Raw genomic sequence first — 21672 nt, 5'->3', positions numbered from 1 at the left:
AACTAAACACAGTATGACCTCAGCGTGACCTCAGATGTTTGGAGTGATCTAATTTGTAAAAGGAATGTTCACAGGTGCATTCTGGGAGCAGGTGATTGTCGTATTTCAAACCACACACGGGCGTCTGGTTTGGAATGATGTGCATATTGTAGATAACGTGTTGCAGTTATTTGAGAAGTGTGTTTTACAATTTCAAACCGACATGATGCTGACGGCTCAACACGAGTTGGAGACTTCAAGAGTAATAGACAAGATTACGTCTAAAAGAAACAATGTAACGATTCTTTGAACTTTACTCGAGTTATTTTCTGGAAAGCTCTGAACCATTCTGCCAGGTTTGACCCCAGGGCAATTATTATTATTCGTCTTCTTCTCCTTCTCCTCATTCTTCTTCTCCGTCTCCTCCTTCTCCATCTCCTTCTCCTCCTCCTTTATCTCCTTCTCCATCTCCTTCTTCTACATCTCCTTCATCTCCTCATTCTTCTTCTCCTTCTCCTCCTTCTACATCTCCTTCTTCTCCTCATTCTTCTTCTCCTTCATCTCCTCCTCCTTCATCTCCTCATTCTTCTTCTCATTCTCCTCCTCCTTCATCTCTTTCTACATCTCATTCTTCTCCTCATTCTTCTTCTTCTTCTCCTTCTACATCTCCTTCTCCTCCTCCTTCATCTCCTACATCTCCTTCTCCTCATTCTTCTTCTCCTTCATCTCCTTCTTCTCCTCATTCTTCTTCTCCTTCTCCTCCTTCTACATCTCCTTCTCCTCCACCTTCATCTCCTCCTACATCTCCTTCTTCTCCTCCTTCTCATCCTTCTACATCTCCTCCATCTCCTTCTTCTACATCTCCTTCTCCTCCTCCTTCTACATCTCCTTCTCCTCCTCCTTCTACATCTCCTTCTCCTCCTTCTACATCTCCTTCTCCTCCACCTTCATCTCCCCCTACATCTCCTTTTTCTCCTCCTTCTTCTACATCTCCTTCTCCTCCTCCTTCTCCTCCTTCTACATCTCCTTCTTCTTCTTCTAAATCTCCTTCTCCTCCTTCTACTTCTCCTCCCCTACCTTTTTTGTAAATATTTCCCCTTTTAATGAACAGGTGACTTTTTCTTACTGAAATCGTAGCTCCATCTGCCTAAGCTATTGTTTTATATCTGGTAGGTTAGTAGCCCAATGAGTCCCTGCTGCTGACCCCACGACCTTTTGACCTGTCCTGGTCTTGCTCAAGGCTCAGGTTTGGTCAGGAATAAAGTGTCAGGATTCAATTCAATTCAATTCAGTTTATTTTGTACAGCCCAATATCACAAATTACAAATTTGCCTCAGAGGGTGGCATACAGATGGTATCAACCCTTTGTTTACTCTTGGACGCCACCATATTTGGCATTTTAGAACAATATAACAATATAACAATATATATATATATATTCAGGGTGGGGCACGTTTGGGAAGTTCGATCATATAGATGAAAGACGATCTAAAAGCCCGACATCAGGGTTACTAAGCTCGGGTCAGACCCAAACCTGAGCCTCTAGCTGGCAGCCGGAAGCTGTGATCAGCTGATGGAGGAGGAGCCGCCCGAGAGGTGAGCCATCTTCCCCCGGCAGAGCGATACACTCTAACAGAGCCAGCCTGGCCGAGAGGGAGACGGCGAATCATCGGGGGAATCCCGGTGTCACTTTGGAGCCAGAGGCGAACACAAGACGCCGGCCGGTCGGTGTCAGTCGGGCGGAAGACACCTGCGGACTCTTCGGGGTTTCCGAGCCGAGTGAGGAGTCGATGCGCTTTGAGCGCCGGAGAGGAGGCTCTCAAACTAGTACAAAGAAAGGACAACATTGAGCTGGGATGCACCCCGACAGGTGAAGCGTGTGTGAACCAGGACGACGCGAAGGTCCAGAAGACACGCGCCGTAAGTGCGCGTGTCGGTCGTCCCCGGTGGATGTAAACAAACGGCTATCTAAGCTAGCTCTCGGTAGCCCATCGGGGTTAGCTTCCTGTTGCTAACCCACCTAGCTTACCTAACACACGGTTGTACCGGAGCGGCACGAAGTAAACCGAGCCGAACACGCACGGTTCCGGGTTCGTGACCCCATTTGACCTGAATATAGTCGTCTGCCTCGGATGACAGCGCCCTGTGGCCCCGCAGCGGGTCGTTGTCGGTATGGTTAGCCCACCAGCTAACGTCCTTAGCCGGCAGCGCTCTCGCGCCGCAGCGGCTCCCTAAGTGTGGGACAAAGAAGGCGCTCGAGCCGCTGCGTGCGCGTGGGACTCACTAAAGTTAGTTTGTGCAGCCGCGACACGGACACGGGGATTAGTGTGGCCGGACGCCACCGCGGTAATCTCCCCGTATCGAGCGAGTGTCGCCCGCTGATTGGCCGAGAGGAGCACAGCGATGAGGGAAACAACTCCGGGACTCCTTGAGGTTGAGCCCCGCCGCCATCCCTAGTCCGCGGCGCCGCGACGACACTCGGTGTGTTCGAGGCAGTTGGCCCGTTTCCGTGCGGTCCCTCCGGTGAGTTCGACAGTCCGGGCTCGGTCGCCCTCTCCGTGTTATGGAGCCGTGTCCGAGGGCCCAGCCGTAAGCCTCTCAGCTGTGTTTGGGTTGCTCGTGGCCTCCCCTCCCCCAGTCTTCAGATCCTCCCCCAGTGTTGGGCACCGGCCGCCGGGGCTCGCTCGGTGTTGTTCTCAGCTTGAAGGGAAAAGGAGCCCGTGGCCTCGAGGCTCGGCCCGCTGGACTTGGAAGCGGTTAGAAAGTGGATGTGATGGAACTGATGTTCGCCGAGTGGGAGGATGGGGAGAGGTTCTCCTTCGAAGACTCGGACCGGTTCGAGGAAGACTCTCTGTGCTCCTTCATCTCAGAGGCCGAGAGCCTCTGTCAGAACTGGAGGGGGTGGAGGAAGCAGTCCGCTGGACCCAACTCCCCGACTGTCAAGATCAAAGGTTTGGAGGGCACGCACGCACACACACACATGAATGCAGACACGCACACACACACACACACACACACACACACACACACACACACACACACACACACACACACACATTCTTTCATTCATTAATTTTGAATGGGAGGCTTTCGTAAAGTTTCTCCCAGCAGGGCTAAAGTACACAAGCAGGACGACCTGTTGCTTGAACACCTGTGATATCTTATTATGAGATGATTATTGTATATTTCTAATATACATATCATCATTATTGCAGCTCAGTAAATACAAGGCAGCACAGTCCATGTGTTGCTCTGCATGCGTTTCAAAGCAGGACCGACCCCCTTTGTTTTGTGGGGGCAGTATGGTGATGTGAAGGGGTCACTTGGGGTCAACAGGGACAACAAGACCAGACCAGCAAATGGACCAGGGCTGCAATTACTCATTTGTACAACGTGTCAAAATAGCAACAGATCAGAAGTGTCTGTGTTTTGATTTAGGAGCTTCACCTTCATGCATCATCTTGAGGGAATCGGCAACGTGTAATGTAACTTTAGCTGACTTCTTCTTTTAGTTTTCTTAAAACTGTCAAGTAAAACCATGGTCAGCATTGATAGGGTCATTCTGAAGAAGATTACTGGGGGGGGGGGGGCATTTATTTATTTGATTTTATGAAGTTTAGTGTCACAATAGCTAACTTTCTCTGTGCAATAAAACTACTTAGTCAGGGATATATTGTGCATTGTACTTCAAACTTACATTACAGAAATTATACATGTATTTGTCATATCGTGATTACTTTGGTGACATCACATATTCATCAAGTCTTATTGAACATATGATGCATAATAAATGATTGCTGTCTGTCTTCATCCTTTTGGCTGCTCCCAGTACCGTAACATCCCAGACGACGGCTCACTGGGCTGCAGTGTTTTCACGGTGCCGCTCGGCCTCGTGTGTGTGTGTGTGTGTGTGTGTGTGTGTGTGTGTGTGTGTGTGTGTGTGTGTGTGTGTGTGTGTGTGTGTGTGTGTGTGTGTGTGTGTGTGTGTGTGTGTGTGTGTGTGTGTGTGTGTGTGTGTGTGTGTGTGTGTGTGTGTGTGTGTGTGTGTGTGTGTGTGTGTGTGTGTGTGTGTGTGTGTGTGTGTGTGTGTGTGTGTGTGTGTGTGTGTGTGTGTGTGTGTGTGTGTGTGTGTGTGTGTGTGTGTGTGTGTGGTCGTAATAGAACCACGGGTCCTCATTCTCTCGTCCCCATGGTGGCGGTCTACAGACAGTCTCAAACAGCTGTTTCTACTTGCCTTCAGAGGATTGTTCCTCAAATTATATCTAGCGCTCTGACAGACTTCCATGTTTATATGTGTGCTTAATAAGTGTCGGCCTATCCTTTTTGATTTTGAAATAGCCATTAAGGAAGGATGAGTGATCCCTTCTTTCATTACCACGGTTCCGTTGTGATTGGCAGCCGAGTTCACCGTGGGTGCAGTCATCTAAAAGTCGACTATTCGGAGTAATCAAAGACCAGGATTAGATCATTTGTTTAAAAGACTGTGTAGTGAAATGAAGACGTATTGGTGTGGATGAAGCCTCAGTGTGCCGGGGGTCTCCATGAAGGACTGGAGGCGGCTGAACTTTGGTGAACTGTTGCCACGAGGAAGGGAAACTACTTCTAGTGTGTGATGCCGAAACGGGCAGAGCCGAGTGTTGAAAGTGACCTCTAATCTGGTGAGTACCCAGATGTCGTTCTTTGGCTTCAGTGAAGTTTATGAACTACACGGCGGTCTGACGCAAAGGGGAGGCTCAAGGTGCAGTAAGTGTGTGTGTGTGTGTGTGTGTGTGTGTGTGTTGTACAAAAGAATGGAGGCGTTCACTTCAAATGAAGGAAAGGGAGCATAACATGTTCTGCACAGTGCATCTTAGTCTGGAAGCCACGCCCACCGGAGGGAAAACAATCTGCATTGTGCCCCCGAGGTCTGAACCGCTAGCTACAAACACCAGACTTCAGCAGGTCAAAGGTCACTGTAGCCCCCTGTGTCTACAGTTGGTTAGTAACTACAATGACGATGCAACGGGACAATGTTGGCTGTTAGTGATGCTAATGTTAGCAAACACAACACTGCATAGCTTTCTGATGTATCCACATTCTGCTAGAACAGAAAAAGACATAACTCTCAGAAATAGAGAGAAACTGACATTTGGACAAAAACGTAGCGTTAGCAATACTGAGAGTCGGGATCCTTCCTGCGGAGGCCTCATCTCATTGGCTGTCCTCCGGTGGGGGCGTATTCATAAGCGGGGCAGGTGTGAGCCGAGCCTGATGACCACCAGCAGCTGTGGACAGTGTTGGTGGAGGGCAGCGGTAACGAGTGGTGTGGGCAGGTGTGTGCGTTTCAACAGGCTAAATGTCAGCTGGTCTTCCACATCTCGACAACTCCATCACTTCATATTACGTTGAAAGCACAGACGGTATTCTAGAAGTGGACGTAGTCGTGACGTCACTATTAATCTGTAAATGAGCCACGCCATGAAACAGAGCAGCACACATGAGTGATGCTGGTCTTGACGGGTCCCCGTGCCCTGGAGCCGTGAGACCCTGATCCTTTACAGCGAGGATGTGAATGGAGGGCTTTCCTCCATATAAGGTGAAGTGAGGTCTGTAACCTGAGACCCTTCAGACCACTGAGCTCTCAGGACGACTCCCGTGGCTCTGCTGCCGTCCTCCAGCTCGCACGCCCGGACGTTGGATTTATTCTGCCTCGACAAGACCACGGGTCCAGGTTCACACGGGTCCAGGTTCACACGGGTCCAGGCTCACACGGGTCCTGGCTCACACGGGTCCTGGCTCACACAGGTCCAGGTTCACACGGGTCCTGACTGACAAGGGTCCTGGCTCACACGGGTCCTGGCTCACACGGGTCCAGGTTCACACGGGTCCAGGTTCACACGGGTCCTGACTGACAAGGGTCCTGGTTCACACGGGTCCTGACTGACAAGGGTCCTGGTTCACAAGGGTCCTGACTGACAAGGGTCCTGGCTCACACGGGTCCTGGCTCACACGGGTCCTGGCTCACACGGATCCAGGTTCACAAGGGTCCTGGCTCACACGGGTCCTGGTTCACACGGGTCCTGGCTCACACGGGTCCAGGTTCACACGGGTCCTGGCTCACACGGGTCCAGGTTCACACGGGTCCTGGCTCACACGGGTCCTGGCTCACACGGGTCCAGGTTCACACGGGTCCTGGCTCACACGGGTCCTGGTTCACACGGGTCCTGGCTCACACGGGTCCAGGTTCACACGGGTCCTGGCTCACACGGGTCCTGGCTCACACGGGTCCTGGTTCACACGGGTCCTGGCTCACACGGGTCCTGGCTCACACGGGTCCTGGCTCACACGGGTCCTGGTTCACACGGGTCCTGGCTCACACGGGTCCAGGCTCACACGGGTCCTGGCTCACACGGGTCCAGGTTCACACGGGTCCTGGCTCACACGGGTCCTGGCTCACACGGGTCCAGGCTCACACGTTCATAAATACATCGTGCTGATAACGTCACTCATTTTACACAAAGATGAAAACATTTATTATTTGTGATGGTTTACAGACTTTAGACGGTGTCCCCAAAAAAACAATGTCTTGATTCTTGTAGACCAGCTGCTGTGATCAAACCACAAAGGGATCTGTATCCGTTATGGATCATCAATGATCAATAATCAGGGATATATTGACTCTATTTCTATCTTCTGTACTGGTCCGTCATCCGTTGCTGCACTACTACTAATTGGTTTTCTTTCACCGAGGTAAGCGGTTCCATTCAACCCCGGCTCTCATCACTGGTTCTAGAGTTTAGGAACATCAATGCATCCACCACCTGAAGTCCTCATGTCGCTCTCCTCAGACGGTCAGGTGATTCCACTGGTGGAGTTGTCGGCGAAGCAGGTGGCGTTCCACATCCCGTTTGAGGTGGTGGAGAAGGTCTACCCCCCCGTCCCGGAACAGCTCCAGCTCCGCATCGCCTACTGGAGCTTCCCCGAGAACGAGGAGGACATCAGGTGAGAACCCGATAACCCGTGACGTAGTGAGTCCACCAGAGGAACTCGCCGGGGCCACTCTCTACTGTTGGTCAACCTGACCCCAGCTAAAAGGCCCCTTTAGATATTAGTCGCTTTATTATGGTGTTCACATGTGAAAAATACTGAAATGTATGTTATTATTCTAACTCTTTGTACTTGCAATGCAATGTTAAAAGGCCCCTGAAACACGTGTGTGCCACTCAGCGGTATGTTGCTGTGTGCCTCTACTTTAACTGAAGAGCCTGCTGCTGTTATCTACATCTTAAGTTGAGAGTTGGATGTTAAAGCCAGAGTTCAGTGGATTTAAGAAGTGATCCAACATGAAGAACCAGCCCAGTGTTCCAACAACAGGAGCTCAAAACCCTGGTGAATGTATCAGGAAAGCCTCCAATAGGTCAACACGGATAGCTCCTCCCTTCAGACCGCCCGCCTTAGACACGCCCCCAAGTGATGAATGGGTTCACAAGCAGGTAGACAGGTAGGTAAGGAGACAGACAGGTTATTGTAATTTCAATAATAATATCAACCATGTTTTTGAGGATGGTGGCCTTTAGGAGAGATCAGAGACTTGGTGAACAGACCAATTGGATCCCGCTGTGGGAACCCGATGTTGCACGAGAACCCGAGACGGACGGACTGCACACGTCCCCACAGGAAGTGGTTGTCCACAGCTACTCCGCTCTGAGATGCTCTGATACAGGAGTCTCAGGAAGAAACAGGTGGACTCTCTAGGGAGGACCTGTAGAGAGTGAGACTGTAGAGAGTGAGACTGTAGAGAGTGAGACTGTCCAGAAGGACACGGAGCAAGAGGACTCCACACACCACCTGACAAGTAGAAGCACACACTGGCCTCATCCATCTCTCTCTCTCTGTCTCTCTCTCTGTCTCTCTCTCTCTCTGTCTCTCTCTGTCTCTCTCTCTCTCTGTCTCTCTCTCTGTCTCTCTCTCTGTCTCTCTCTGTCTCTCTCTCTCTCTCTGTCTCTCTCTGTCTCTCTCTCTGTCTCTCTCTCTGTCTCTCTCTGTCTCTCTCTCTCTCTCTCTGTCTCTCTCTCTCTCTCTCTGTCTCTCTCTGTCTCTCTCTCTCTCTGTCTCTCTCTCTGTCTCTCTCTCTCTCTCTCTCTGTCTCTCTCTCTGTCTCTCCTCTTGCTGCAGGTTATATTCCTGCCTGGCTAATGGGAGTCCGGATGAGTTCCAACGTGGAGAGCAGCTCTACAGGATCCGAGCTGTCAAAGACCCTCTGCAGATCGGTGGGTTGAGGTGTTCAGGCCTGACACAGACATGCTGGTGATCTGACTGATCTCAAGTCAGTCCACACCTGGCATTAGAAGGCGTCTCCAGGGACTCGATGTGCGAATGACCACACGGGCCGAGTTAATACAGCAGACGTTGTACCATGTTAGACTAGACTGAAGCCGTCTGCAGCCTAGTTTAGACTAGACTGAAGCTAGGCACTCCATTCACTTCCACTGTATCAATAAATATGTAGATTACACATTCAGAAATAAAACACATCCTCTTGATGGGGTCAATAAAAGGTCCCCTCCTCTGACCAGGTTTCCATCTCAGTGCTACCGTGGTAACCAGCCAGTCCGGTCAGTCCAAGGGGGCCTACAATGTGGCCGTCATGTTTGACCGCTGCCGCATCACTTCCTGCAGCTGCACCTGCGGCGCCGGGGCCAAGTGGTGCGCCCACGTGGTGGCGCTCTGCCTCTTCCGGATCCACAATGTGAGTTCCTCCACACAGAACACATTGGCTGATGTTTTCTATCTATTCTGGCTGTATGGGATATTATGGGGTTTCAGGCTGTTGGTCACACAAGACGCATCCTTTGGACTCCCTTTTATTGTGGTATCGTTCAGGAATCAGCACGATAATAGACGAGAGACACTGGAACTACAAGAGCATATGTGATGTCCTTTAATTCAATGCTCAGAAGTGCAACATGGTTCACTTGTTAAGGTGTGTGTGTGTGTGTGTGTGTGTGTGTGTGTGTGTGTGTGTGTGTGTGTGTGTGTGTGTGTGTGTGTGCGCAGGCATCAGCAGTGTGTCTGAGGGCTCCAGTCTCTGAGTCTTTGTCCAGGCTGCAGAGGGACCAGCTCCAGAAGTTCGCCCAGTACCTCATCAGTGAGCTGCCTCAGCAGGTAACTGAACCAGGCGTATCATATCTCTATGTTTAGTCACTAGCAACCGTTTTGAGAAATTGGCAACTAGACGTAAAGTTCTGCTGCAAAGTATTTCCAACACTCGGAAAAAAGATCGACAAGAAGTGGCTTCAATTATTACTCGTGTGTTATTGAATGACTATTCTAAATTCATGGCCCATCCTCAGTATATCTGTACAGTATCTTGCCCCCTTTAACACGTCCGTGTTGGGCCTCACATGCCTGACGGAGCGTGCTCTTCCTCCCCGTTTGTGTCTCAGATCCTTCCCACCGCTCAGCGGCTGCTGGATGAGCTGCTGTCCTCTCAGTCGACTGCCATCAACACCGTGTGCGGAGCTCCAGGTACAGTAGCACGATGTCATCGCCACGGGACGTCCTGTCATCCACGCTCCTCTGGCAACGGGAGCGTTTCTTTTGAAGTATAATAATGTGTGTGTGTGTGTGTGTGTGTGTGTAGACCCCACAGCAGGCCCTTCAGCATCTGACCAGAGTACTTGGTATTTGGACGAGTCGACCCTCAGCGACAACATCAAGAAGACTCTGCACAAGTTCTGTGGGCCCTCACCGGTCGTCTTCAGGTATGCACAGCTGGTCTCACATGGTGGTCTTCAGTGTGTACCATTGGAATGTCATATTCACAAGTATGTTTTCATTAGTGTAACATTATTATTATTATTATTATTCACAGCGACGTAAACTCCATGTACCTGTCGTCCACGGAGCCGCCAGCTGCCGCTGAATGGGCGTGTCTTCTGCGGCCCCTAAGGGGCCGAGAGCCAGAGGGCATCTGGAACCTTCTGTCCATCGTCAGGGAGATGTTCAAGAGGCGAGACAGCAACGCCGCCCCGCTGCTCGAGATCCTCACGGAGCAGTGCCTCACCTACGAGCAGGTAGGTGACCCGCGTGAGGAGGGGCGGGACGAGCTGTAGCCTGTAGTCAGGAGGGAGGGCTCACAGTCAGAATTGGATTTCTGAATTGAAACCATGCAAAATATTGCTCATGAATATTATATGTGTGTATGTGTTCTCTCAGATCATCAGCTGGTGGTACAGCGTTCGGACCTCGGCGTCCCACAGCAGCGCCAGCGGCCACACCGGACGCAGCAACGGCCAGTCGGAGGTGGCGGCTCACGCCTGCGCCAGCATGTGCGACGAGATGGTGGTGCTGTGGAGGCTGGCGGTGCTCGACCCCACCATGAGCCCCTGCAGGTCAGACCTCGACTTTGGGATTAGCTGCCCCTTTTTAAGATGGGAGTACATATGAAGTAGACTGTGTGTGCTCTCTTCCAGGCGTCTGGAACTAGCAGGCCAGCTGAAGCAGTGGCACCTGAAGGTCATAGAGATCGTGAAGCGCGGACAGCATCGCAAGTCCCTGGATAAGCTGTTCCAGGGCTTCAAGCCCGCCGTGGAGTCCTGCTACTTCAACTGGGAGGTGGCCTACCCGCTGGACGGCATCACCTACTGCACTGCTGACAAGAAGAGCGCCACGTTCTGCTGGTCCAGGGCAGTGCAGCACCAGAGAGGAGTCAAAGCTGCTGCAGGCGGAGAGCCCCCTGAACCAGGGGGCGGGGCCAGAGGGGACGGTGGAGCGGCCGGAGATTATAAAGGAAGAGGTCACGCGTCCCAACAGGAGGTGGCCGTGCGGCCCAAAGAGACCATACTGACCAAGAGGAAAGGCCTGTCGGTGAGCGGAGGGGGAGGAATGCTGGTCCGTCTGGGAGGGGGCGTCGCTCTGTCCCTGGAAGACGCAGGAGGGAAGTGCCTGTACAAAGGGCCGGGCTCCGCCTCTGGAGGGAAGCTGAAGCTGGCACAGGGAGGTGGGAAGGGGGTGTCTGCAGGAGGCCCAGGTGGAAGTGGAGGAAGTGGAGGAAGTGGAGGAAGTGGAGGAAGTGGAGGAAGTGGAGGGAGTGGAGGGAGTGGAGGGATCGGAGGTGGTAAGCACGCTGGTGCCAAGCGGAGAACCAGCAGTGAAGACAGCTCCCTGGAGCCGGACCTGGCGGAGCTCAGCCTGGACGATGGCTGCAGTCTGGCTCTGGGGGCCGAGGCCAGCAACACCTTTGAGTTTCTGCCCCCGGCACCAGAGATGCTGCCCTCCCCGAGCCCGCTGCTCCGAGACTCGCGCAAGTACAACAACGGCGGCAAAATGTTTGAGGCAAAGCCGGCGGTGGTTGTCATGGACACGGCCGGCGCCGCAGAGAAGGACGCGGCGCCGGAGGCCACGCCCGTCCAGAACAAAGACGAAGATGTGGACTCGGCCGGCAGTAACCAGCCGACCACCTCAACCACTACGGTGAGATCAGGCGCCACTCAGCCGTCTGCCAAGACCCTGCGGGCCCGCAGAGAGGCGGCGCCCGGTGGAGCGGCAGCTGCCGGGCAGCCGGCCAACCAGGGAGCAGAGGCAGCGAGTGGAGCAGCGGGGGGAGACGCTGCGGGCGACGACGACTATCAAGCCTACTACCCGAGCGCCGCCTCGGAGGAGGGAGCGGACCGACCGCTGGCCGAAAACCACCACCAGGAGGAGGAGCCAGACATCTTCGCAGGGATGAAACCGCTGGAGCAGGAGGGACGCATGGAGGTAAGGAAGGAGGACCAGGTGTTGGTCTCAGTCACGGCTTAGCACAGCTGTTCCTTACTGACCTGAATACTGTGTGTGTGTGTAGGTGCTGTTTGCATGTGCAGAGGCCCTCTATGCTCATGGTTACAGTAATGAGGCGTGCCGGCTGGCCGTGGAGCTGGCCAGAGACCTGTTGGCCAATCCTCCAGACCTTAAAGTGGAGCAGCCCCAGACTAAGGTACAGCACCTCCTCTTTTCAATCTTCTCTGTCTCAAGCTTCCAAACTCAGCAGTCAGCATCGTGAACTGTGTCGGGGGGGATATTGAGCATTTCTTGATATCAATTTCTGCATTGCCAATTTGTAACTGAGCCACACGTATGAAGGACTCCGTTGTGAAATGGTGCTCCGTGTCCTGACATGCTTGTGTCCCTGGTTGCCGGGCAGGGTAAGAAGAGCAAGGTGTCGACCAGCCGCCAGACGCAGGTCGCCACCAACACGCTGTCCAAGGCCGCCTTCCTGCTCACGGTCCTCAGTGAGCGACTGGAGCTCCACAACCTGGCCTTCAGCACCGGCATGTTCTCCCTGGAGCTGCAGAGGCCACCGGCCTCTACGAAAGCTCTGGAGGTCTGTCCCTCTTCCATGAACACACACACACACACACACACACACACACACACACACACGCACATAGGTACTCCTAATCTTAGGGTATTTGCATTGAATTGTTGCACATTTACATACAGTACCAATGATCACTAAGTAAATAATGAGCCTTTGCTGAGAGGGTTTTCCCCCACGATGCAACATCTGACATCAAGTTGGCTTGTTGTTGTTGGTCCAAGATATTTAGTTTACAATGATGCAAAACAAGCTGGAGATGTTCCATTGATAAACTGATGGATTCATAAAGTAGTAATTGTTTTCTGGTTGACTTAGGACCCGTGTCCACGCAGTCTTTCTCTAGGCGGCCACATTGGGAACAATGTGGTGGAAACAAAGACCTCATTGATTCCTTTTTTCAGCCCATTTACAAAAAGAAGAATACATAAACCATTCCAGGCCGTCAGTAATGTTTTGGACTGCGTATGTAAAAAACAAGAGGAGCGTACCCCGTTTACTATGGATTATGTCACTGGAAGATGTGGCGTATCTCACTCACATGGTACAGTGTCCATACCTGATTAATTGGTATTTTGATGCCATTGTTGATGACAGGAAATGAAAGGAGAGAGAGAAGCAGCACCGTTTTTACTTTTCTTAAAGACAATTCCTTTTCTCACTGTCAGGGCTGTTCAAACATAATGCTGGTATGTTTGTGGTATTCATTGTGGTCTTTCACTTCAGTCCCCCAATGCCTTCTTTCCTTATTTACACCCCTAATTAAGAACTGTATTTTTAATTGATCCATTACAAACGGGTTCGCCTCAAGACGCTTTGATTTGGACACAAATGTTGAACACAGTTCCTAATTTTGACCTCCATGTCTGTCTGATGTATATGGTGTTGACACACATACTGTGTGTGTGTGTGTGTGTGTGTGTGTGTGTGTGTGTGTGTGTGTGTGTGTGTGTGTGTGTGTGTGTGTGTGTGTGTGTGTGTGTGTGTGTGTGTGTGTGTGTGTGTGTGTGTGTGTGTGTGTGTGTGTGTGTGTGTGTGTGTGTGTGTGTGTGTGTGTGTGTGTGTGTGTGTGTGTGTGTGTGTGTGTGTGTGTGTGTGTGTGTGTGTGTGTGTGTGTGTGTGTGTGTGTGTGTGTGTGTGTGTGTGTGTGTGTGTGTGTGTGACACCAGGTGAAGCTGGCCTACCAGGAGTCCGAGGTGGTGTCTCTGCTGAAGAAGATTCCTCTGGGCCTGGTGGAGATGTCGGCCATCAGAGAGCGAGGCGAGCAGCTCAGAGACGGAAACTTCTGTGATTACCGACCGGTGCTGCCGCTCATGTTGGCCAGCTTCATCTTTGATGTGCTCTGCACCCCAGGTGAGCCCCAATTGTGTGACCGCTGGAAAACTATTAGAATAAATTGTCTTTATGTGCACACAGTGTAGTGTATTGAGAGGGTACCCTAATGAACGGCATGCTGGGTACAGCCCGCTACGGTATTAAGCTCTGTAAAGACCCCCTGACTCAAAGCGAGGTGTCGGCCACCTGACTCACTTCTCCTATGGCGTATATCGCTGTGAATCGAGTGGTTTTCCATCCACAATTGAGTCTTTTTCAATGGGGACTTCCAGGATTAACATCACTTTCACTTTCCTCCATATTGTTTGTGCAGTCGTGTCCCCGACGGGTTCCCGGCCGCCGAGCCGCAACCGCAACAACGACATGCCCGGAGACGAGGAGCTGGGCTTCGAGGCCGCCGTCGCCGCTCTTGGTAAATGAGTTCTCGTCCCGTCTGGATTAAATGCCGTAACCCCCCCACGCTCCCTGCTGTAATCTCTCCTCTCGCTGTGCGTCTGAAGGTATGAAGACCACAGTGAGCGAGGCGGAGCATCCTCTGCTGTGTGAAGGAACTAGACGGGTGAAAGGGGACCTGGCTCTGGCCCTCATGATCACCTATAAGGACGACCAGAGCAAGCTCAAGAAGGTAGCCGCCGTGGTCATTCTACCCCTTTGATGAGAACATGGTGGAACTGCTGCTAACAGTGAGATGTGTCTCCCCCCCCACAGATACTGGATAAATTGCTGGACCGGGAGAGTCAGACCCACAAGCCCCAGACTCTAAGCTCCTTCTACTCCAGCAAGCCGGCAGCCGGCAGCCAGCGCAGCCCGTCCAAGCACACGGTCACCGGCCACAGCGGGGCCAGCGGGGGGGTCTCCAAACATGCGCCCTCCTCCTCGTCTGCGACCGCAGTGGCACCCTCTTCTGCCGCCGTGGCTGGCGAAGAGGCGGCTCATCAGGCTGATCTGAGCCCAGTGCAGAACAACAACAGCACAGCAGGAGAGAGCACTGCTGAGGCCAAGGAGCACGGTGAGGGACCCCCCCCCCCCCCCCCCCCCCCCTTTAGATCATGAAGTCAATGTAAACTTGGCCTAGACGTCCTGTGTGATGGAGGTGCATGTTCTTCCCCTGCAGTGTCAGATGGGCCTCCTCCATCGAGTGAGCAGCAGAATGAAGCGGCTCCATTCAAGCTGGAGGCCACGGTGCCCAGCCGGCTGGCGCTGGGGGCGCGTTGTGGCTACAACCAGCGCTGCTGGGGCTCTCCTGTCCGGCAGAAGAAGAAACACACAGGTACACTGAATACTGTCACGGGCTTAGCTTCACTGATATGGACACGATGACACGCTGCTGTGCACATATTATGGGGTATTTCCCATGAACGACACGCATCCAGAGATGGTGACTGTGATGTCTGGACAGGCATGGCGAGCATCGACAGCAGCGCTCCGGAGACCACCTCGGACAGCTCGCCCACTCTCAGCCGCCGGCCGCTCCGGGGCGGCTGGGCGGCAACATCCTGGGGGCGGGGCCAGGACAGTGACAGCATCAGCAGCTCCTCGTCCGATTCGCTGGGCTCCTCCTCCTCCAGCGGCTCTCGCAGGGCAGGGGGCGGGGGCGGGGCCAGGGCCAAGAGCACCGACACCAGCAGGTAAGCAGCGGCTTCCTCCTCGTCGGGTCACAAAGACGAGCTGGGGGAACAACAAAGTCTCCCAGTTGGATCCAAGCTGGCAATTGGCAAAGACAGGGTTGTTGATGAAGATTAGTGGGCCTAAAAGTCTTACTGAGCCTTTCTTCACGAGGTTAAAAACAGTCACCGTGTTCTACATGCACACAATGCTACATTATTTAATGACAAACAAGAGGCCTACAATGACCGTTTTGTGTCTTTCTTCTTCTGAAGGATGAACTCAGTCCCATGTGGTGTGTTTCCCGTGTCCAGGTACAAAGGCCGGCGTCCAGAGTGCCACGCCCCCCACGTGCCCAACCAGCCCTCGGAGGCAGCCGCCCACTTTTACTTTGAGCTGGCCAAGACGGTGCTGATCAAAGCCGGAGGAAACTCTTCCACTTCCATTTTCACCCAGCCCTCGGCCAGCGGGGGTCACCAGGGACCCCACAGGAACCTGCACCTGTGTGCCTTTGAGATCGGCCTGTACGCTCTCGGCCTCCACAACTTTGTCTCCCCCAACTGGCTGTCCAGGACCTACTCCTCCCATGTGTCCTGGATCACTGGTGAGGGTGCAGTGTGAGAGCATAGAGGTGGAAACGTTTCCTTCTTTCCTTCCTGCTCACACACACATCCTCTCTCCTTCCCTCAGGCCAGGCCATGGAGATCGGCAGCGCCGCCCTCAACATTTTGGTGGAGTGTTGGGACGGTCACCTCACCCCCCCAGAGGTCGCGTCCCTCGCTGACCGAGCGTCGCGGGCCAGGGACCCCAACATGGTCCGGGCGGCAGCAGAGCTGGCCCTGAGCTGCCTGCCTCACGCTCACGCCCTCAACCCAAATGAAATCCAGAGAGCCCTGGTGCAGTGCAAAGAGCAGGTACTGTGGGAGTGTGACCAACACTCAGAATCTCATAAATACATAGACAAGCAATGAGGGCTGGAAGTCTCCGTGTAATACGGCAGCAGAATGAGAGATTAGCTGTGGACACACAGAATTGAGTTGTATCAGATTTTGAAATGTTTGATAAACAAAACCTTTGTACAAACAGTGGAATACACTCACTTAGTTTACTGTAGGAAAGCAGACATGCGAGCACCGTTACCATGACAACTAATAGAGGAGAACTGATTGAATCGGAGAGTAGAATCTGAATTTGACACCTTTTTGAAGTACTTTATAAATGTAAATGTGTATTAAACAGTGAACTTGAACCCGTCCAGGTACCAGTGTTGCCATGGAGACCTTTTGATGTGAAGCTTTCTCAAAAGAAGCTGTCCCGCCCCGTCTCCCTGCAGGACAACGTGATGCTGGAGAAGGCCTGCATGGCCGTCGAGGAAGCAGCCAAGGGCGGCGGCGTGTACCCCGAGGTTCTGTTTGAGGTGGCCCACCAGTGGTACTGGCTGTATGAGCAGTCGGTGGGCGGGGGCTCGGGCCAGCAGCGGGAGACCTCCGGGCGCTGCGGGGCCAACGGCGGCTCGGGCAGGAGGAACCTGGAGTCCAGCTGCATCGTGCTGGACGCCGGCGGCAACATGGAGTCCGCGGGGGTGGCGACTGTCACGGCCTCGGTCACCGCGGCGACCGTCGTGCCCGTCATCTCCGTGGGATCCACCATCTATCAGTCCCACGCCATGCCGGGGCAGGCCATGGTGCACCCCCACGGCCAGGGCCTCCACCCCTACACCACCATTCAGGCCCACCTCCCCACCGTCTGCACCCCCCAGTACCTGGGGCACCCCCTGCAGCATGTCCCCCGACCCACCGTCTTCCCTGTGGCTGGGGCTGCGTACCCACAGGTCAGAACTCCTCTCTTACCTTTAGAAAGCTCAGTCTGGATGTTGTCTCGTGTCCTTCATGCATCTGATTCATTGATCGCTTGCTCTACAAAATGCTTAAATGACTTATTGATTGACATTTCCATCCTCCTGCTCCTTTGCACGTGGTCGACTTGTGCATTTAAAAAAACCTCTCTAATAAATCTAAATAATAACGCTTCTACGGGATAAAAGAACCAGCATCAGATGTTTTATCTACATGTGAACTGTAAACGTCCCCAGAGGGTCACATGACATGAGGACCCCGCTGACCTGGAGGTTGAATCACTTTCATCATGCAGCTCTAAATATTGAGTGAAGAGGTTTAAACTGAGATGAGATCAGCTGATGCTCCACCAGCCAAACACTAAACGTCTGAAGAGGAGCTGAAGTTCACTCCAGCTTCTTCTCGGCTGCTTTATTGTGAAACTCTGAAACAGGAAGCTGGTTTCTGTTCCACCAGCTGTTGCTCAGAGGGTCTTTGTCTCTCTGTTGTCCGTCTGGTTGAGCCGCTGAACAGCGTTTTGTTCTCAATCTACTAAACAATCAACGTCTAGAAGTACAGAGACTTTCTGCAAGATGAAAGCCTCATTCAGACATTAAGAGTCGTCCTCTCACTCATCAGACTGCTCACTTTAGAACAGCGGTGTCTACTGAACCAACATAATGTCTGAGGTAGATCAGATGTGTGAAGAACAGACAGACGTGCTTTATAGTTGTATGACATTGGTATGAACTGTGTGTGTGTGTGTGTGTGTGTGTGTGTGTGTGTGTGTGTGTGTGTGTGTGTGTGTGTGTGTGTGTGTGTGTGTGTGTGTGTGTGTGTGTGTGTGTGTGTGTGTGTGTGTGTGTGTGTGTGTGTGTGTGTGTGTGTGTGTGTGTGTGTGTGTGTGTGTGTGTGTGTGTGTGTGTGTGTGTGTGTGTGTGTGTCCCCTCAGGTAATACATCCGGCCTTCATCGGGTCCCAGTACCCGTTCTCAGTGGCCACTGGCCCCCCCGGGCCTCCGATGGCAGCCACGGCCGTGACCTTCCCCGGTGTCCCCCTACCGTCCATGACTCAGATCGCCGTCCACCCCTACCACGCTGAGACGGGCCTGCCCCTCGGCACCACCGTAGCAGGTCAGGGCGACACGCTTTGTTTAAATCCAGCAGCCGTCACTGTTCTCCGCGTCGGTTCTGTGTTAAACCGGATCGTGTGCTTTACAGTAGGCAGCATGCACTCGGGCCCCACCATCCAGGCCATCCAGGCAGCAGCGCTGCCCTGCCTCTCCACCCAGCCCGGCTCATTGGTCGGCACTCCTTTCCCTGCCGAGGACGAGCAGCACAGCCAGCCAATCAGCCAACAGGGCCTGCACTACCTGCATTCTGCCTACAGAGTTGGTGAGGAGTCTGTGCCCCATTTGATTTATTCATCTTTAACCAATGAGGTCCACTGAGTAACGACTCTACTGTCTTCTTTGTGTGAAGGCATGCTGGCATTGGAAATGCTGGGCAGGAGGGCTCACAATGACCACCCCAACAACTTCTCCAGGAGCCCGCCTTACACGGAGGACGTCAAATGGCTGCTGGGACTGGCTGCGAGGCTAGGTGAGCTGCACACCACACACCAGACAGGTGGCCAGGAGTCTCTACACGACCAACCGGTGGAAAGATCTCAGTCCAACTGAAGTTAATTAGCAATATAGACTCTTTGACAGCCAATATCATCAGATATACATGTGTGCAGGTTGACAACAGAAGTAGCCCCAGCCTCACAGACCAGTTAGCAAACTTAAGACGTTGATTTAAAACGGTTACCAGCATCAACAACTCCTCTGGTTGTATAGAAGTCTATGCTTCATGTGTTAAAGCTGCAGTCTCTCTCCTGACCACCAGGGGGCGACTCCTCTGGTTGTATAGAAGACTATGCTTCATGTGTTAAAGCTGCATTCTCTCTCCTGACCACCAGGGGGCGACTCCTCTGGTTGTATAGAAGTCTATGCTTCATGTGTTAAAGCTGCATTCTCTCTCCTGACCACCAGGGGGCGACTCCTCTGGTTGTATAGAAGACTATGCTTCATGTGTTAAAGCTGCATTCTCTCTCCTGACCACCAGGGGGCGACTCCTCTGGTTGTATAGAAGTCTATGCTTCATGTGTTAAAGCTGCATTCTCTCTCCTGACCACCAGGGGGCGACTCCTCTGGTTGTATAGAAGTCTATGCTTCATGTGTTAAAGCTGCATTCTCTCTCCTGACCACCAGGGGGCGACTCCTCTGGTTGTATAGAAGTCTATGCTCCATGTGTTAAAGCTGCATTCTCTCTCCTGACCACCAGGGGGCGACTCCTCTGGTTGTATAGAAGTCTATGCTTCATGTGTTAAAGCTGCATTCTCTCTCCTGACCACCAGGGGGCGACTCCTCTGGTTGTATAGAAGTCTATGCTTCATGTGTTAAAGCTGCATTCTCTCTCCTGACCACCAGGGGGCGTCTGTTTGTCTCCTACACACTCACTAGTCACTCTGTTCCGGTTGCGTTACCCATCTTGTGGTTATTCTCTTAGGTCCAGCGTACTTCTCTTACTACGTCGTCATGGTTCAGAACCCGTTAAAGGGCTGAATCGGTGTACGTGAGCTTCTATTTGACACTCATTAAGTTAATTGAATATTGATTTGATGCCCATCGTCTTCCCTCTGCCTGTCCGTTCCTCAGGAGTCAACTACGTGTACCAGTTCTGTGTCGGAGCAGCTAAAGGTGTCCTCAGCCCGTTCGTCCTGCAGGAGATCATCATGGAGGCTCTGCAGAGGCTGAACCCCGCCCACATCCACGCCCACCTCCGGACGCCTGCGTTCCACCAGCTGGTCCAGCGCTGCCAACAGGCCTACCTGCAGGTAGGCTGCAGCCCAGAGTGGACAGGCGGACATGTTGTCAGTGATTCATTTGTGATCTGGTGAATCCAGAGCCATGTTTCATGATTTTCCCCGCTGCCATGTCTCATTGAAGGAAAGTGGGCTCATGGGGGACGTCAATCAAAAGCCATATTTTGAGAGGGAAGCAGGATGGCTGCCATGTTTGTTATCATCCACCTTTAGAGTCATGCAGTGCCCCCCCCCCCTCTCTCTCTGCAGTACATCCACCACCGGCTCATCCACCTGACGCCCGCCGACTACGACGACTTCGTCAACATCATCCGCAGCGCCCGCGGCGCCTTCTGCCTGACGCCCGTGGGCATGATGCAGTTCAACGACGTGCTGCAGAACCTGAAGAGGGGCAAGCAGACCAAGGAGCTGTGGCAGCGCATCTCCATGGAGATGGCCACCTTCTCCCCCTGAGCGGCGCCAGGCTCACGGGGAGCGAGCGCTGGGCCGGGCTCCAGGAGCCCCAGCCAGCCTCCAGCGTTGCGACTGCCACTGCCGCGTTCAGGCCGCCCGGTTCTGTCGGGGGACCCCCGCTCGCCACGATGTGGACTGACTAACGAACACAGCACACAGGCAGTTCAATCGGCTCCCGTGCGACCCACAGAGACTCGTTATGTGCGCCGCTCAGAGGAGGAGCCGGGCTCACTGACTCCTCCCCTTCCCCGTTTTATCATGGTTCATGTTTGTGTAACTGTGGAAATTAAAGTGTACTCCTTCCTTTCTTCATCTTACTCGTCTCTTCCATTCCCCGAAACTGAAGACGTTGACGGGGAGTTTCCTCCACCCTCCAAGTATTTCCGTTGGTTTTGTTTTGGGTCTTCACGCTGCAGCCTTCTGGTCCAGAGTGGTCGGCCAGCTCCACGAGAGCTCGCCACTGTGGATCTGAAGCTGTGCGGTGTGGGAGGAACAGATTTAATATGAGAAATTCTGTTGTGAGGACTTTTCCGTATTTTGTTTAATCTTTTGATACTTTGTATAGAATATGAATGCAGAGGGGAACGGGGAAAGAGAGACCGTTAAAGGTGCTGTTGTTGTCGTTGTGGGATCCATGTTAACGGCCCGCCTGAGGAGGGACATGAGACCAGCTCCAGATCACCCAGTCCTTTGACTGGTCAGTGGGGCCGGGGGATGATTACGGTTGTTACAGCTGTGGGAAATATCAGCTAAAATACAAAAGTGAGCACAGAGTGTTAATGTGACAAGCGAGCGTTCAGTTTCAGAGTCTCAGAGATGCAAACACCCGAAGCCCCCACTAAGACCACCACTAGAGGTGAGGTGTGTGCTGATTGGTCCGGTGGTGGGGATCTACGCACTGAAGCATCTGGGACGGTCCCACGCAGGACTCCCGATGCTCTTCAGAGTTCACACTTCTTCAGCCAAGAGGAGCAGCCGCTTGAATTTGTCCCAGAATTCCTAGTTTCTGGGAGTCCTCCACAGATGGGGGGGCAGTGCAGCTCCAGGTCCCTGGTCCTCCTCTAACACAGCGGCCCCTGAAGTGAGGCTGTGTGTGTGTGTGTGTGTGTGTGTGTGCTCGTGCTCAGAGACCCGGTGCTGGTACGTACGGCGTGCTGCTGTGGTTCTGATCCCGGCTCTCTGATTGGCTCTGGACCTCCACAGGTGAAGGCGACGTAGTAGAAAATGTACTGTGATATTTTTGTATTCCTCAAAGTGTAG

The 21672-nt window shown here is 53.0% G+C and overlaps 1 protein-coding gene across 6 annotated transcripts; it reads left to right on the top strand.

Moving 5' to 3' along the window:
- The first annotated feature begins 1264 nt into the window (after positions 1-1264).
- On the top strand, positions 1265-20719 carry zswim8 (zinc finger, SWIM-type containing 8). Of its 6 annotated transcripts, none has more exons than XM_034551375.1 (26): positions 1265-2930; positions 6807-6960; positions 8134-8228; positions 8535-8707; positions 9016-9123; positions 9405-9486; positions 9602-9722; positions 9833-10034; positions 10177-10352; positions 10434-11718; positions 11804-11935; positions 12143-12322; positions 13486-13669; positions 13965-14063; positions 14152-14276; positions 14360-14660; positions 14766-14921; positions 15051-15279; positions 15571-15860; positions 15947-16170; positions 16590-17087; positions 18044-18224; positions 18312-18485; positions 18573-18692; positions 19793-19971; positions 20209-20719. In XM_034551375.1, exons 1-26 carry the CDS (start codon positions 2753-2755, stop codon positions 20410-20412), a joined length of 5850 nt encoding a protein of 1949 aa, XP_034407266.1. In that variant the 5' UTR covers positions 1265-2752; the 3' UTR covers positions 20413-20719. The 6 variants fall into 6 exon arrangements, with proteins under 6 accessions (XP_034407266.1, XP_034407262.1, XP_034407265.1 ...); XM_034551371.1 differs by having other exon boundaries at positions 15532-15860; positions 16515-17087; XM_034551374.1 differs by having other exon boundaries at positions 13956-14063.
- The last annotated feature ends 953 nt before the right edge of the window (positions 20720-21672 follow it).

This window comes from Cyclopterus lumpus, chromosome 15, assembly GCF_009769545.1.
Source record: "Cyclopterus lumpus isolate fCycLum1 chromosome 15, fCycLum1.pri, whole genome shotgun sequence".
NCBI lineage: Eukaryota > Metazoa > Chordata > Actinopteri > Perciformes > Cyclopteridae > Cyclopterus > Cyclopterus lumpus.
This window is presented reverse-complemented; position numbering and strand designations above follow the sequence as displayed.